Source organism: Triturus cristatus, chromosome 7, assembly GCF_964204655.1.
Source record: "Triturus cristatus chromosome 7, aTriCri1.1, whole genome shotgun sequence".
Lineage (NCBI taxonomy): Eukaryota > Metazoa > Chordata > Amphibia > Caudata > Salamandridae > Triturus > Triturus cristatus.
Window position 1 is genome coordinate 67885691 of NC_140590.1, and position 14799 is coordinate 67900489.

The 14799-nt window shown below is 53.2% G+C and overlaps 1 protein-coding gene across 1 annotated transcript in view; it reads left to right on the forward strand.

The window, feature by feature from the left end:
* The first annotated feature begins 3573 nt into the window (after positions 1-3573).
* The window catches only part of LOC146808839 (transmembrane protease serine 5-like), a 251149-nt gene continuing 239923 nt past the window's right edge, over positions 3574-14799 (forward strand). The window contains exon 1 of the mRNA XM_085614243.1: positions 3574-3701. Coding sequence (XP_085470369.1) covers positions 3693-3701 — 9 coding nt within the window. The 5' untranslated portion in view covers positions 3574-3692. The remainder of the gene's footprint in view (positions 3702-14799) is intronic.

Consider the following 14799-nt stretch of genomic DNA (forward strand, 5'->3'; position numbering starts at 1 on the left):
CTCTCTCGCAGAGCGATAGTCATATATGTGCATATTGAAATAGCCATTGTATGTGAAAGTGTGTGAAGGAGGCACACAACACAAAATATTGGCAACACCAAAGGAAAAAGAAATTCTGTGTTCCAGGTGGGGAGGGAGAGGTGTGTGAGAGAGTGCATGGGGAAATGGTGACGATGCACGGAAGGCCATGTACCATGTAGAGACACAGTGAGGAGATGGTGATGAAGTGGAAGAAGATGATGTGTGAGATGCAGACGGAGGATTTCAGAAATGTGAGAGCTAAATGGTGAGAGACTGTAGTGGAAAGAAGTGTGAAGAGTAGAAGCGGGGACACTGGGACACTCGCGAGGCGACTAACCTTCCAGAGACATTAGTAATGTTTCATTCACAGCTGAAACATTTTCAGTTTTAATTAGTCATAACAAGACCATTTTATTACTCATGTTGCTGATAATGCTAACAAGCACTGGTAAAGCCAAAAGTTCTGGCTTGTTTCAGGCCTATGTTCGGTTGTGTGTGATGCATCTGGAAGCACTAACGAAGAACTCGCTGAGAGTAACTCAAATACTGCTCAGGTGGCATGCTGTGCAAAGCACAGGATTTTAGTTCATGTGTTTTAAGCCACAGTGTTAATAGCATAGGCCACGCCTCTTGGACAGCATTATGCTTCTTTGGCCACACCCCCTTTAGAGACCCTCCACCTTTTCCATTCCAGTTATAGCCAGACTCACTGGGATATTACTGCTACTACGTTTTTTTGCATGATAATACATTTTCCGCATTTGCCACATAATCTATAATCTGCAGATTTAAACCCAAAAACATTCTAACTCATATGGTTCAAAAGTTACTAAAAATGCAGCGGCACCTGGCAGTGGAAGGCCCTTTACAAAGGTTGACTGGTCACTTTTCTGTTGCTTATTGCCATATAGGGGTGTTAAACTGGTACGGAAAGAGGCGCAACCAATGCCCACACAGTGTAAAAGTGACAAAATAATGAAGTAATGCTGTAGCAAAAATTCTTGCATAATTTATTCAACCCTGTGTAATTTGGCCTTCTCCTGCCGCATAATTCCAGTGGCCCTGCTTATAGCCTCCGAAGGGCTCTCAGTAAAGGTAGTGGGTGGCAGGGTGCCTGCCTTTTCTCTGTGCAGCGCCGCTGAGCGGTTGTTTAACAGTAAACCCTGGCCAGAAGGTGTATAGTGCACGGCTGTCTCAGTGCAGTAACGTGCTATGCACGCTGTGACGTAGGCCCTGGGTGAGGCGCAACTGGAGACGAGGACAGACCGGGGCAGGTGGAGGATGGTGATAAACGTGCATGGGCGGAGGTGGGGGGGCTGACACCCTAGCTGCACCCTGCACAGATGGAGTCCACCGAGAGACAGGTGTCCGGTGACACCGTCTGCCAGGTAACACAACCAGCTCTGCCCCCTTAATTCAGACAACACCCCCCACCTCGCACCACCTCCGCGGGCGCCAGACGCTTCATTCACCGTGTCTGGTCAGCCGAATGCAGCAGAGATATAATTGTAACGTGTGCGGCGATCTCACGCCGAGTGTACATTCGCAGACACAGACGGTATGAGACGTCACATCTCCTGGTTATAGACCAACATATGTTGTAAGCGAGGAGATGTCACCTCTCCGAGTCTTAGATTAATAGTAAAGCGAGTGTGTGCGAAGGCTCATGAGATGTATCCTCTCATGGATATATGTTAATATGCACTGAAAGAGTTGCCTGGTGGTGTGTGAGATGTCACCCCTGGTTATATATTAATATGCACTGAAAGAGTTGCCTGGTGGTGTGTGAGATGTCACCCCTGGTTATATATTAATATGCACTGAAAGAGATGTCTGGTGGTGTGTGAGAAGTCACCCCTGGTTATATGTTAATCTGCACTGAAAGTAACGAGATGTCGCCGCTCCGAGTCATAGGTAACAGTAATGTGTTTGATGACATGATATTTCACATCCCATGGTTATATGTTGATATGCACTGAAACAGATCTCTGATGGTGTGCGAGATGTCATCCCTGGTTATATGTTAATAAGTCCGATGACTCATGAGATTTCACCTCTCATGGATAGATGTTAATATGCACTGAAAGAGATCTCTGATGGTGTGTGAGATGTCACCCCAGGTTATATGTTAATATGCACTGAAAGTAACCAGATGTCGCCTCTCCGAGACTTACGTCATAGATAGTAATGTATCCGATGACTTATGATATGTCACTTCTCCTGGTTATATGTTAATATACACTGGGAGTGATATCTCTAAAGGTGTATGCGATGTCACGCCTGGTTATAGGCTAATATGCACTGAAAGTAAAGAGATGTCGCCTCTCCGAGTCATAGGTAACAGTAATGTGTTTGATGACATGAGATCACCTCCCATGGTTATATGTTGATATGCACTGAAAGAGATGTTTAGATGTCTATTATATGTCAGCCACAGGTGAAAGGCTAATATGCTCTGACAGCGACGAGATGTCACCCCTCCGAGTTATAGGTTAATATGCGCTAAAAGTGATTCCTCTGTTGATGTGTGAGATGTCACCTCTACCTGGTTATAGGTCAATATGCGCTAAAAGTGATTCCTCTGATGATGTGTGATGTGTCACCTTTCCCTGCTTATAGGTTAATATGCGCTAAAAGTGATTCCTCTGATGATGTGTGAGATGTCACCTCTACCTGGTTATAGGTCAATATGCGCTAAAAGTGATTCCTCTGATGATGTGTGATGTGTCACATTTCCCTGCTTATAGGTTAATATGCGCTAAAAGTGATTCCTCTGATGATGTGTGATGTGTCACCTTTCCCTGCTTATAGGTTAATATGCGCTCAAAGTGATTCCTCTGATGATGTGTGAGATGTCACCTCTACCTGGTTATAGTGGCTTCTCAGAGACCCAGACCTGCAGTAACATGTCCCATATTACAGGTGACCCCGCCCCCTTTCGGTTGGTACCAAATGCCTCTGAACACAAACAGCACACCTGTGTCCGTCCTCAGGTGTAACCGGAATGGGGGATGAAGTATGAAAAGGTAAGGGGAGACCCCCGCCGCTTCCTCGCCCCCCCCGCCAGTCCATTGTACGGTTGCAATTTCTTGGAAGCACAAGTGACATCATCGCTGGTGCCACGAGCCTGGTGCTGCCTGTAACAGTATACTCCTCCCCACTTCCTCCCCCAGGGCCTCCTACCCGAGGTATCCGGTTTAGCCATCATTCTCACATTGTGCTGTCCACCGTCAAAGGTACCTGCTGCGGCACCAACAATATCCGGAGGACCTGGAATAACTCTCTTAAATCCAAGAGGGGCGCGTGCCGAACACTAAAAACAAGTATTCACCCCATCATGGAATCCAGATGTTTTTTGGGAAAGGCAAATGTGTTTGCTTCTTTCTCACTCCCTGGCACTCGGGAATGACGCTGACTGAGGACAGGGGGCAGCAAGGCTGGTGCGATTGGTGTAGTGAGCTGAACACCTGAGAAGTGGCCCAGATCCAAACATGTTTCGGCTCTGAGGCTTCTTCGGGGCTTTTAGTCACCCTGAAGCTTGGACCATCGACAGGTGGGGGGACGGCCCACTGGAAAGCGGTAGCGACTGTGCGTGAGCTGGAGGGGGGTCTAAGGCCACCGAAGAGAAGGATTCCAGCTGAGATGAGGCCACAGCACGGCATGGCGCCATCATGAAACAGGTAAATGGAGGGAGGGGACTCAAGGGGTCAGAGAGTCAGAGGATCTGTGTCCCAGTCTTAGCTTCATTGCCAAGTGTCTCTTGTTACCATCCTTGGGTATTGATTCTCCTGCGCTCTCGCACTTGCAGTGTCTGGACATTAGGATGAGTTTCTTGCCCATAAACATGGGGCATAGACATCTCTAGTGACCGAAGCCCCCAGGACAGCAAGCATGTCCATGGTCTGGAGCATTTCCATGGGCCAGGCATAATACCCATTCACTCCTTGGCCCCTTTGCTAAGAGTCCCCACAAAGGCTCCATCTGCCTCTCACAAAAGTGGGCATGCACCCCTATGATTGGTACTGGAGATTACAAAGTGGTCTGAAGCCCTGTCAGGGCACAGACTGGCAGATGTTGGGTGAGTCTTCTGTACCGCTAGTGGCTGGAATCGAAGAGCCAACATGGAGCTTAACTGCACGTTTTTTTACATTAATTCTTTGCATAGCTCTTCATGCTGTTCCAAGGGTGCTTCAAAGCACTGGTAAGGACAGGAGATCTGGGAGGGACAGAATAGGTGGCATGGAAGGCTGAGTGTGCCTTGTGGGTGGAGGGGACCTCCTCACAGCTGTATTACTTCTCAGAACTGAGTGATGGTGCATCGTGGGGAACAGGCTGTTGTCTATAGTTCACACACGTGGCTTTAACTAGCACCTTACATTCATACATTCATGCTTCCAATCATTCATACAGTAAAACATGTAACACACTTACTGACACTCACACGTTGACATAAACACTTGCACGAGGTCACTGTCCTATCAGTTCTTACCTTGTGCCACAGGTAATAGATGGAATGTTAGTTAGGTATTTATTTGATGTATAAGAATGTTGTCTAGGACTGCGACAAAGACTCCCGTGTAAATCATACCTTTATTTACAACACAGGTATTACCTCCTCGTCTGTCTTCCCTTTCCATTCCTTAACAATGAGCAGCTCGTCTGCTCCGCAGAAGCCCATTGCCCATCAGAGGTCAAAAACGTCCCCATATATGACGCTGCCTACCGGCATGCATAAACGGCAAAGCGCTTCACCACCGTAGCCTGTTCCTTTTTCTGCCTTGCTGTGCAGCTTACCTAGCGTGGTCAGGTAAGTTATGTTTTCATTACCTTTTTGTTTTTTTGTGACTTGCTTTAGCAGTCATGTTAATTTCTGTGGCCTGCCCACCCTGCTCAGCGTGTGTTGGTATTTACTTTGGGCTGCAGCGCAGAGCATGTTGGTGCCTGTTCTTGACCCCCTGCATTCCTCCATTGTGGTGCCCGCCCGTATGAGCTGTTTTTAGGTCGAGCCTAGGCAGCCCATGCGCTGCTCTGTGAGGCATGCTTTATTGAGGTAGGGACTTGAAGCTCTGACCACTCTCCACCTACCTTTTTCATTCGCTTCTGTCATTGTCAATCAATCAATCAATCTAGGAATTTTAAGAGTGCTACACACCCGTGAGGGTCTCAAGGCGCTTGGGAGGGGGGAGCAGCTCCGATCAGTCGAAGAGCCAGGTCTTGAAGGTCTTCCTGAAGGTGTGCAGGGTGGGGGCACGTCTGATGTCGATCGGGAGCTCGTTCCAGGTCTTGGCCGCGATGCATGAGAAGGTTCTTCCACCTGTTCTTGCTCTGTGGATGCGCGGGTGTTTGGCGAGGTTGGCAGATCTGAGGTTCCTCTTGGGTACGTGGAAGGAGATTCTGTCATTGAGATATTGAGGTCCAGTGATGTGGAGGCATTTGTAGGCATTGGTGAGTATCTTGAAGGTTATTTGCTTCTCAACGGGGAGCCAGTGGAGGTTACGCAGGTATTCGGTGATGTGTTCATGTCGAGGGGTGCCGAGGACGAGTCTGGCTGCGGTGTTCTGTATGGTCTGGAGTCTGCAGAGCAGAGACTTGTTGATCCTGGCGTAGAGGGTGTTTCCGTAGTCCAGTCTGCTGGTTATGAGTGCGTGGGTGATGGTCTTCCTTGATTCAGGGGTGATCCATTTGAAGGTTTTGTGGAGGATGCGGAGGGTGTTGAAGCAGGTGGAGGTGACGGCATTGACCTGACGGGCCCTGGAGAGGGAATCGTTGAGTACAATGCCGAGGTTTTGGGTGTGGCACATGGGGGGGCTGCCAAGGGCAGTGGGCCACCAGTTGTTGTCCCATGCAGAGGGGGAGGGTCTGAGGACAAGGACTTCTATCTTCTCTAAGTTGAGCTTCAGGCAGCTGCTGCTCATCCAGGATGCAACGTCCTCCATTCCTTCCCGGAAGTTGAGATTGGTGATGATAGGGTCCTTGGTGAGTGAGAGGATGAGCTGGGTGTTGTCGATGTAGCTCTATGCTGAGTCTGTGCTGTCTGAAAATGGTGGCGAGGGGGACCATTTAGATGTGACCTAGCTTAGGACACCCCCCGCGCCGCACGGCCACCAGCTGCTGCGTGTGCCTCCCCGCCTGTCTGCCTCGCTGCCCCGGCCGCCGCCGTGTGACCACGCCCCCTGCCACCGAGCGGCGTGGGCTCCGTGTAGCGCTGAGCTCCCCTGTCCTGCAGGCTCCCATTCCCCGCTTTCTCGACGTGTGCCCCTTTGTATTTTGTAATTATTGTGTTTGTGATATTGTAATTTCTGCCTGATTGCGCGTTTGCCTGTTTTCCTCCGTCTCTTCCCTACCCTCTCCCCGCCACCGCCGCTAACCCCGCCCCTTTTTTCTTTCTGTACCCTCCCCGCTCCCGCCTCCCAGCTGCTCCGCCCCCTCGCACTTCGCCATATATGGCGACCGGGCGAACGCGCAGCGGGCGCGCCGATTGTGCGCCGATTGTGCGCCGAAGGCGCGCCAAAGGTAAGCCCGTCTGCGCCCGTCCGCGCCTGGACCGCGCCCAGTGCCAGGACCCCTGGCCCTCGAGGACCCCTGCCCACCCGCCGGACGTACACCGCCGCCACCCTCAACGCGCTCAACACCGGACGAATCCCAGGATGCTACCGAGCCACCCCGAGACGCACCCACGGACCCTTCAGCTGCCACGCCTGCAAGTTCACCTGCATCCGGACCTGCCTCGCACCAGCACCCGCCAAGCCGAACACCAGCAGCAACCACCTCAAGTGCATCCTGCTCAACACCCGCTCCGTCCACAGACACGCCATCAAACTCTGGAACCTCCTCGACACCACAGCCCCCGACGTTGCCTTCCTCACGGAAACCTGGATGAACGACTCCTCAGCGCCCGACATCGCCATCGCCATCCCAGAGGGCTACAAGATCACCCGGAGGGACCGCACCGCCAACCAGATGGGAGGAGGCATCGCCATCATCCACAGGGACACCATCCGCATCACGACCAACACCGACGACACCCTGACCACCGCCGAACACCTGCACTTCTAGATCCACACCGACCCAAAGACCACCCTCAGAGGCACCCTGATCTACCGACCCCCGGGACCACGCACACAATTCAGCGAGGACATCGCCGACTGCGTCTGCCCGCATGCCCTCCCCTCCGCTGACTACATCCTCCTGGGGGACCTCAACTTCCACCTGGAGAACAACACCGACCGCAACACCATCACCCTGCTCGACAACCTTGCCAACCTCGGACTCAAGCAGCTGGTGTCCACCCCCACCCACCTCGCCGGACACACACTCGACGCCGTCTTCTCATCCAGCAAAGACATCGCCTTCAGCCACGCCACAGGACTCCACTGGACAGACCACAGCTGCGTCCACTTCACCTTCAGAAGAACGACGATCCACCACCACCAGCAACAGGTTGCCCGAAGAAGCTGGAACAAGATCACAGCCGACCAGCTCGCCGCTTCCCTGAGCCAGCACCCTCCTGCTAGCTCAGCGAACCCCAGCCAGGCCGCCGACAACCTCACGAAGTGGATCAGCAACTGCGCGGACGAACTCGCCCCTCTGAGGACCCCGCCCAGCAGACCCGGCAGCAAGAAAGCCCCATGGTTCACCGACGAACTCAAGAGCTCCAAGAAGAACTGCCGAGCCCTCAAGAAAGTCTGGAGAAGGGAACCAACACCGGACAACATGAACGCCCTCAAGCTTGCCACCCGGAAGCACCACCAACTGATCCGCGCCACCAAGATAACTGCTTTCAAGGACCGGCTGGACAACAACGCACACAACTGCAAGGAACTCTTCAACATCGTGAAAGAGCTCTCCAACCCCAACGCCGGAAACAACGACATCACCCCATCGCAAGACCTCTGCAACTCCCTCGCCTCCTACTTCCACAACAAGATCGCGGACATACACAACAGCTTCAGCATTCAACCGACGCACGCCACGACCGCAGCAACACCGCCCACCACCACCCTCCGCGCCTGGACTCCGATCAGCACCGAAGATACCATCCGCATGATGAACTCCATCCACTCCGGATCTCCGACCGACCCCTGCCCTCACCACGTCTTCAACATGGCCGACTCTGTCATCGCACCCCACCTGCGGGACATCATCAACACCTCCTTCGACACCGTCACCTTCCCGGAGAGCTGGAAACACGCCGAACTCAGCGCTCTACTCAAGAAACCAACAGCCGACCCCACCGACCTCAAGAATTACCGCCCCATCTCGCTCCTCCCGTTTCCAGCTAAAGTCATCGAGAAGACCGTCAACAAACAGCTGGCCGCCTTCCTCGAGACGAATGGATCCCTCGACCCCTCACAGTCTGGCTTCCGAGCCAACCACAGCACCGAGACCGCCCTCATCGCTGCCACCGATGACATCCGAGCCCTGATGGACAACGGAGAAACAGCGGCCCTCATCCTCCTAGACATCTCTGCGGCTTTCGACACTGTCTGCCACTGCACCCTAGTGCAGCGCCTCAGCAACGTCGGAATCCAGGAGAAGGCACTGGAATGGATCATCTCCTTCCTCGACGGAAGAACACATAGAGTCCGCCTACCACCGTACAAGTCAGAGGCCACCAAAGTCATCTGCGGCATCCCTCAAGGATCCTCGCTGAGCCCCACCCTCTTCAACATCTACATGAGCCCCCTCGCGGCCATCGCACGCCAACACAACCTCAACATCATCTCCTACGCCGACGACACCCAGCTGATCCTCTCCCTGACCAACGACCCCGCCGCCGCCAGAGCCAACCTTCACGAAGGGATGAAAGATGTAGCCGAGTGGATGATGACCAGCCGCCTGAAACTGAACTCAGACAAGACGGAGGTCCTCATCCTGGGCTCCTCGCCCTCCGTCTGGGACGACTCCTGGTGGCCCCCCGTCCTGGGCACCGCACCCAAACCGACGGACCACGCACGCAACCTGGGCTTCATCCTGGACTCTTCCCTCTCCATGACCAGACAAGTCAACGCCGTCTCCTCGTCGTGCTTCAACATCCTGCGCATGCTACGGAAGATCTTCCGGTGGATCCCCACCGAGACCAGGAAGACTGCCACCCAGGCCCTCGTCACCAGCCGACTGGACTACGGCAACGCCCTCTACGCCGGAACCACCGCCAAGCTCCAGAAGAGACTCCAACAGATCCAGAACGCCTCAGCCATACTCATCCTCGACATCCCACGTAACAGCCACATCTCCGGACATCTGAGAGACCTGCATTGGCTCCCCGTCAACAAAAGATTCACCTTCCGTCTCCTCACCCACGCACACAAAGCCCTACACGATCAAGGCCCGAGCTACCTCAACAACCGCATCAACTTCTACGCTCCCAAACGCCACCACCGATCAGCCAGCCACGCCCTCGCCGCCGTCCCCCGCATCCAAAGAGCGACAACAGGAGGAAGGTCCTTCTCCTACCTGGCCGCCAAGACCTGGAACTCCCTCCCGACCGACCTGCGCCTGACCCAAGACCACCTCTCCTTCAGGAAGAAGCTCAAGACCTGGCTGTTCGAGCTGTAACGGCCCCCCCCCCCAAGCACCTTGAGACCCTACGGGTAAGTAGTGTGCTCTATAAATGTCTTTGATTGATTGATTGATTGATTGATGTTGAAGAGCGTGGGGCTGAGCGACAATCCTTGGGGTACTCTGCAGTTGATTTCCGTGGGTTCGGAGAGGAAGGGCGGCATTCTGATTCTTTGCATTCTGCCGATGAGGAAGTAGCGGGGCCAGTTGAGGGCGGTTCCCTGTTTGCCAGCGTTGTGGAGTCTGGCGGCGAGTGTGCGGTGTGAGACAGTGTCGAAGGCTGCAGAGAGGTCGAGTAGGATCAGGGCTGCGGTGTGTCCTTGGCCGAGGAGGGTGCGGATGTTGTTTGTGGCGATGAGTAGAGCGGTCTTGGTGCTGTGGTTGCTGCGGAATCTGGATTGGGAGGGGTCGAGGATGGAGTTTTCTTCAATTAATTTTGTTAGTTGGGCATTGACGGTCTTCTCTGTGACTTTGGCCGTGAAGGGGAGGAGGGAGATGGGCCGGTAGTTCTTGAGGTCCGTGGCATCTGCTGAGGGCTTCTTGAGTAGAGGTCTGACCTCTGCGCATTTCCAATCGGCAGGAAATATGCCGGTTTCGAGAGTGGCATTGATGGTGCGTCGCAGTTCCGGAGCAATGGCAACAGCTGCTTTGTGGAAGATGTGCGTGGGGCAGAGGTCTGTGGGGTCTCCTGAGAGAATGCCTTTCATGGTGGATGCAGTGTATTCTGTGGTGACTGCAGTCCAGAAGGAGATGGTGGGCTAGTCAATGTTGCTGGAGGAGGGAGTAGTTACGGAGTCAGATGTCTGGTCATTGAAGTTGTCATAGAGGCCCTTGATTTTCAGGTGGAAGTAGGAGCCGAGCTTGTTGCAGAGGTCTTGGGAGGGGGTGTTGTCCGAGGATTCCCTGGGGGGTTTGGTTGAATTCCTTGATGATGCTGAAGAGGTCATTGGAGTTGCTGGAGTTGGCGAGGATTTTGTCCTGGATGAAGGTCCTTTTGGTGGATCTGATGGTCTGGTGGTATTCCGTCATGGCGTTCTTGTAGGTTGTGTGATCTTCTGAGGCATTGCTGTTTCTCCAGTTCTTCTCGAGATGTCTGCAGGTGCGTCTGGATTCTTGGAGGTTGGCTGTGAACCAAGCAGCCTTCCTGGGGGGGCAGTTTGCCGGGGTTGCATAGGGGTGCGAGCCATTCTGTGCAGTTGGTGATCTATCTGTGGAGTTCTTTGGCTGCGAGATTGGCATCGGTTGAGGTGGTGGGGGCATCACGGTTAAGGGTGCAGTTTAGTAGCTCCTCAGTGACTTTGCTTCAGTTTATTCATGGAGGAAGGGTTGCAGGTTTGGGTTTCGTTGGTTTGTTGATGAGGAAGTGTGCGCAGTGGTGGTCTGTCCATGGTGGATGCGTGTTGGTGCTGAAGCAGATGTTGTTCCCACCTGCGAAGATGGGGTCGAGGGTGTGTCCTGCCTTGTGGGTAGGTGTGGTGACGAGCTGTTTCAGTCCGATGTTGACGAGGTTGTCCAGAAGGGTGGTGGAGCTGGGGTCGCTGGGGTTGTCGAGGTGAAAGTTTAGCTCTCCGATGAGCATGTAGTCCATGGAGGCGATGGGGTGGCTTGTGTTGAGGTCGACGATGGTTGTGGCAAATGAGGTGTTAGGTCCTGGGGTCTGTATGTGAGGGTGCTGTGAAGCGTGGTTCTAGGGCTGGTCTGGATCTGGAAGTGAAGGTGTTCTGTGGTGGAGGAGGGATCGCTCATGGTGGAGGTGGAGAGTTAGAGGGAGCTCTTGTGTGCGATGACGAGTCCTACTCCTGGGTGGTCCTTCCTCTGGGTCTTGTAACCTTCAGGGATCGCGGTGGTGATGTCGGGGGCAGAGGAGGCGTTGGTCCAGGGTTTTGTGAAGAAGGCGATGTCTGGCGAGAGGGTGTTGAGGAGGTCCCAGATCTCTACGGCATGTTTGTGCATGGAGCGCACTTTGAGGAGTATGCATTTCAGGGCTTCGGCGTTGTTGGCGTCCAGAGAGGGGGCAGTGACTGTGGGGGTGTGGAGGGTGGTGAAGGTCTGGCGGCCGTGGAGGCAGGAGAACTGGCCATGGGTGGTGTTTGGCGAGGACAGCAGGCACATGTTGTTCCTTCCAGGGTTGAGTGCGTGGAGGGCAGCTGAACCGTAGCGGGGGGAGGCCGGAGATCCAGGGTCTCTGGCGCTGGTCGCGGTCGGGTCATGGACGGGCTCAGACGGGCTTCCCTTTGGCACGCCAGTGGTACGCCCCTGCGCCATCAAATAGGGAACGGGGGAGAGAAGCACAGCCGGTAGGTGGGAGCAGGAACTGGCAAGGGGGAGGGGCTGCAGGGGCAGCAGCGGCGGGAAGGGCGGAGAGCGGGCACGGAGGACACACAAAGGGGACAACCAGGCACAATGAATTAACAGGCAAAACAAATAAGACAGAAAACAGAGGTGACAAATGCAGCAAATACCAAAGCCAACAAAAGACAGACAGCAGAACAGAAACAGGCACAATCACAGATACAGACTCAGGGGCAGACTTGAACCTGCAAGGGAGCTCGAACCTATGAGCGAAGGTGAGACGGGATCAGCGTCAGCAGCACAACAGCAGAGCTGTGGGGGAGAGAGCTGGTCCCTGACCAGGAGGTCAGAGATCTTGCTCGCACTCCAGCTCAGTGGCTGCTATTAAATAGGGAAGGGGGGAGGGAAGCACAGCTGGAAGGCGGGAGTGGGAACTGGCAGGGGGGAGGGACCGCAGGGGCAGCAGTGGTGTGAGGGCGGCGAGCGGGCACGGAGGACACAACAAAAGGGACAACCAGGCACAATGAATTAACAGGCAAAACAAATAAGACAGAAAACAGAGGTGACAAATACAGCAAATACCAAAGCAAACAAAAGACAAACAGCAGAACATAAACAGGCACAGTCACAGATACAGACTCAGGGGCAGACTCGAACCTGCAAGGGAGCTCGAACCTATGAGCGAAGGTGAGACGGGATCAGCGTCAGCAGCACAACAGCGGAGCTGTGGGGGAGAGAGCATGTCCCTAACCAGGATTTCAGAGGTCTTGTCCACTGTAATCTGTGGCTGTTCATTGGTTAAAAGGTTTAGTAGTCCCTCCTTAGTACCGCCTGTCTCATTTTGTAACCTCCCATGGTCACACTCCCTGTTACGTGTGTTGTTGCTCGGTAGGCTTTAATTACAGCCTCTGAGCACTAATTTCTCATAAAGCTTTGTCCTGCCTGCTGTTGTAGGCAGGACACACTCTCTCCTAACGCTTTTTAAAATGTTTATAACACGCATTTGTAATGCAATAGGTCTCGCATTTGCAAGAGTTTAAGATATTGGCATTGTAAATGACAATGCCTTTTGTTAATCTGTTTTAAAAACAACACATAAATAAAAGGCATTGTCATTTGTAATGCCAATAGTTCAAACCCTCATAAATGCGGGACCTATTGCATTGCAAATGCTTGTTATGGTTACAGGTGCTTCCTGCATGTCATAGCCTCCCACGAGAGGTCGGGGGCTGTGAGACTTTGCTTCTTTTGTAACAGGTCTAGTGCAGGAAGTGCCTTCTCCATTGTGCTTGAGGTCATGGAGCCGGTTGCTTCTGGCTCTGCAGGGGTGCCCACAGTGGATGCGCTGCGCCTCCTGATAGATGAGGCTGTTGAGGCTGGAATCGGGGCTCAGAAGGCTGATGGTCCTCCTGCTAGGTACCTCTCCCTGCTCCCCTGGCTGATTCTGTTGACCCTGATGACGAGGATGGAAGGAGGGGTCGCCTTATGCAGGGAGTTGAGCTCTTTGACTTTTTTGCCCATGTCAAAAATATTATGGGATTTCCTTCACCTGTGATAAATGACTTGGAGGATGAGCTCTTGAATCAGAATCACCAACCTGATCCTGACTCTGCCTTTGCACAGTGCTGTCCGCAAGGTGCTGGCCCATGAATGGTGAGATGTAGAGAAATCTGCCTTTCCTCACTTTTTGCGTAAACGTTACACTTTGGAGGGGTTTTCAGAGGAGTTCCCTCAGCCTGTCAAGTGGGATAATTTGATGGCTGGCTGTTCTTCACAGGGCATGGTTCTTTCCGATGATGCCCTCCCATCCAACCTGGTAGACAAGAAGATGAAGGGTCCTGTGAAGAGGTCTTACGCTGCCTCCAATTTGTCGGTTCGGGCTATGGCCTATACCACTTATATGATTCAATTCCTCTTGCAGCATTTCCAGGCTTTGGCTCTCCAGTTGGGTGAAGGAGGGGATGCTTCCTCTCTGTCAGCTCTCATGGAACCCCTGGTTCACTACCTGTCCGACATCTTCTTTGATAACTTGTGTGCGACGGCTACTGCATCACAGGCTTCCATTGCTGCTCGTCACCATATCGAGTGGGTGTAGCCTACAAGTTCACCACCCCTTACCACCCACAAGATAACGGCGGAAAGGCTACTGTGGACTTTCACCCTGTGTTGGTTCTGAAGTTGGTGAATCTCTACATTCCTCATCATTGTTTAAAGATGGTGACTTTGCAGTCGATCCTTCAACTGGTGCGCCAGGGGTGCTTCCTCGCCTCCCTTGACCTGATGGACGTCTAGCTGTATGTGCCTTTCCATCTGGCAGATCAGCAGTTTCTGCACTTTGTGGTGGACTCCCAGCACTTCCAGTTCTAGGTGCTTCCTTTCGGCCTTTCATTAATGGCAAGAGTATTTACGAAGCTCTTAGCCCCCTTGGTGGGTATTTTCCTTTCCCAGGGCATTCAGGTTTTTCCGTACCTTGATGATTGGCTGATTGTTTCTCCTTTTTTCTCTCAGGCCACAGAGGATGTTCATCAGGTCTGTCTTCTGCTGAATTCTTTTGTTTTCCTCATCAACCACAGGAAATCCTCCCTCCGGCCCTCCCAGTCCCTGAAGCTCCTCTGGGCCCTCTTCCGGATGGATCTGAGGATGGTGTTCTTGTTTCCTGAAAGACAATTGACTCTGTTCCAGTATGTCTCTTGGGTCCTGTCCCAGTCTCAGGTGTCTGCCTGGCTCTGGCTGCGGAGTCAGAAGGAGATGGTCTCCACACCTGATGTGCTCCCCTGGACCCATCTCCATTTGTATCCCCTCGTGCATTACATTCTGCGCCACTGGGATCCTTCTTCTCAGACCTATGAGTCTCTCCCTCCGGAGAGTCCAGATTCCCTTCAGCGGTGGTTGTCCCCTCTCTATCTCTCCAGGGGTTTTGAGCTC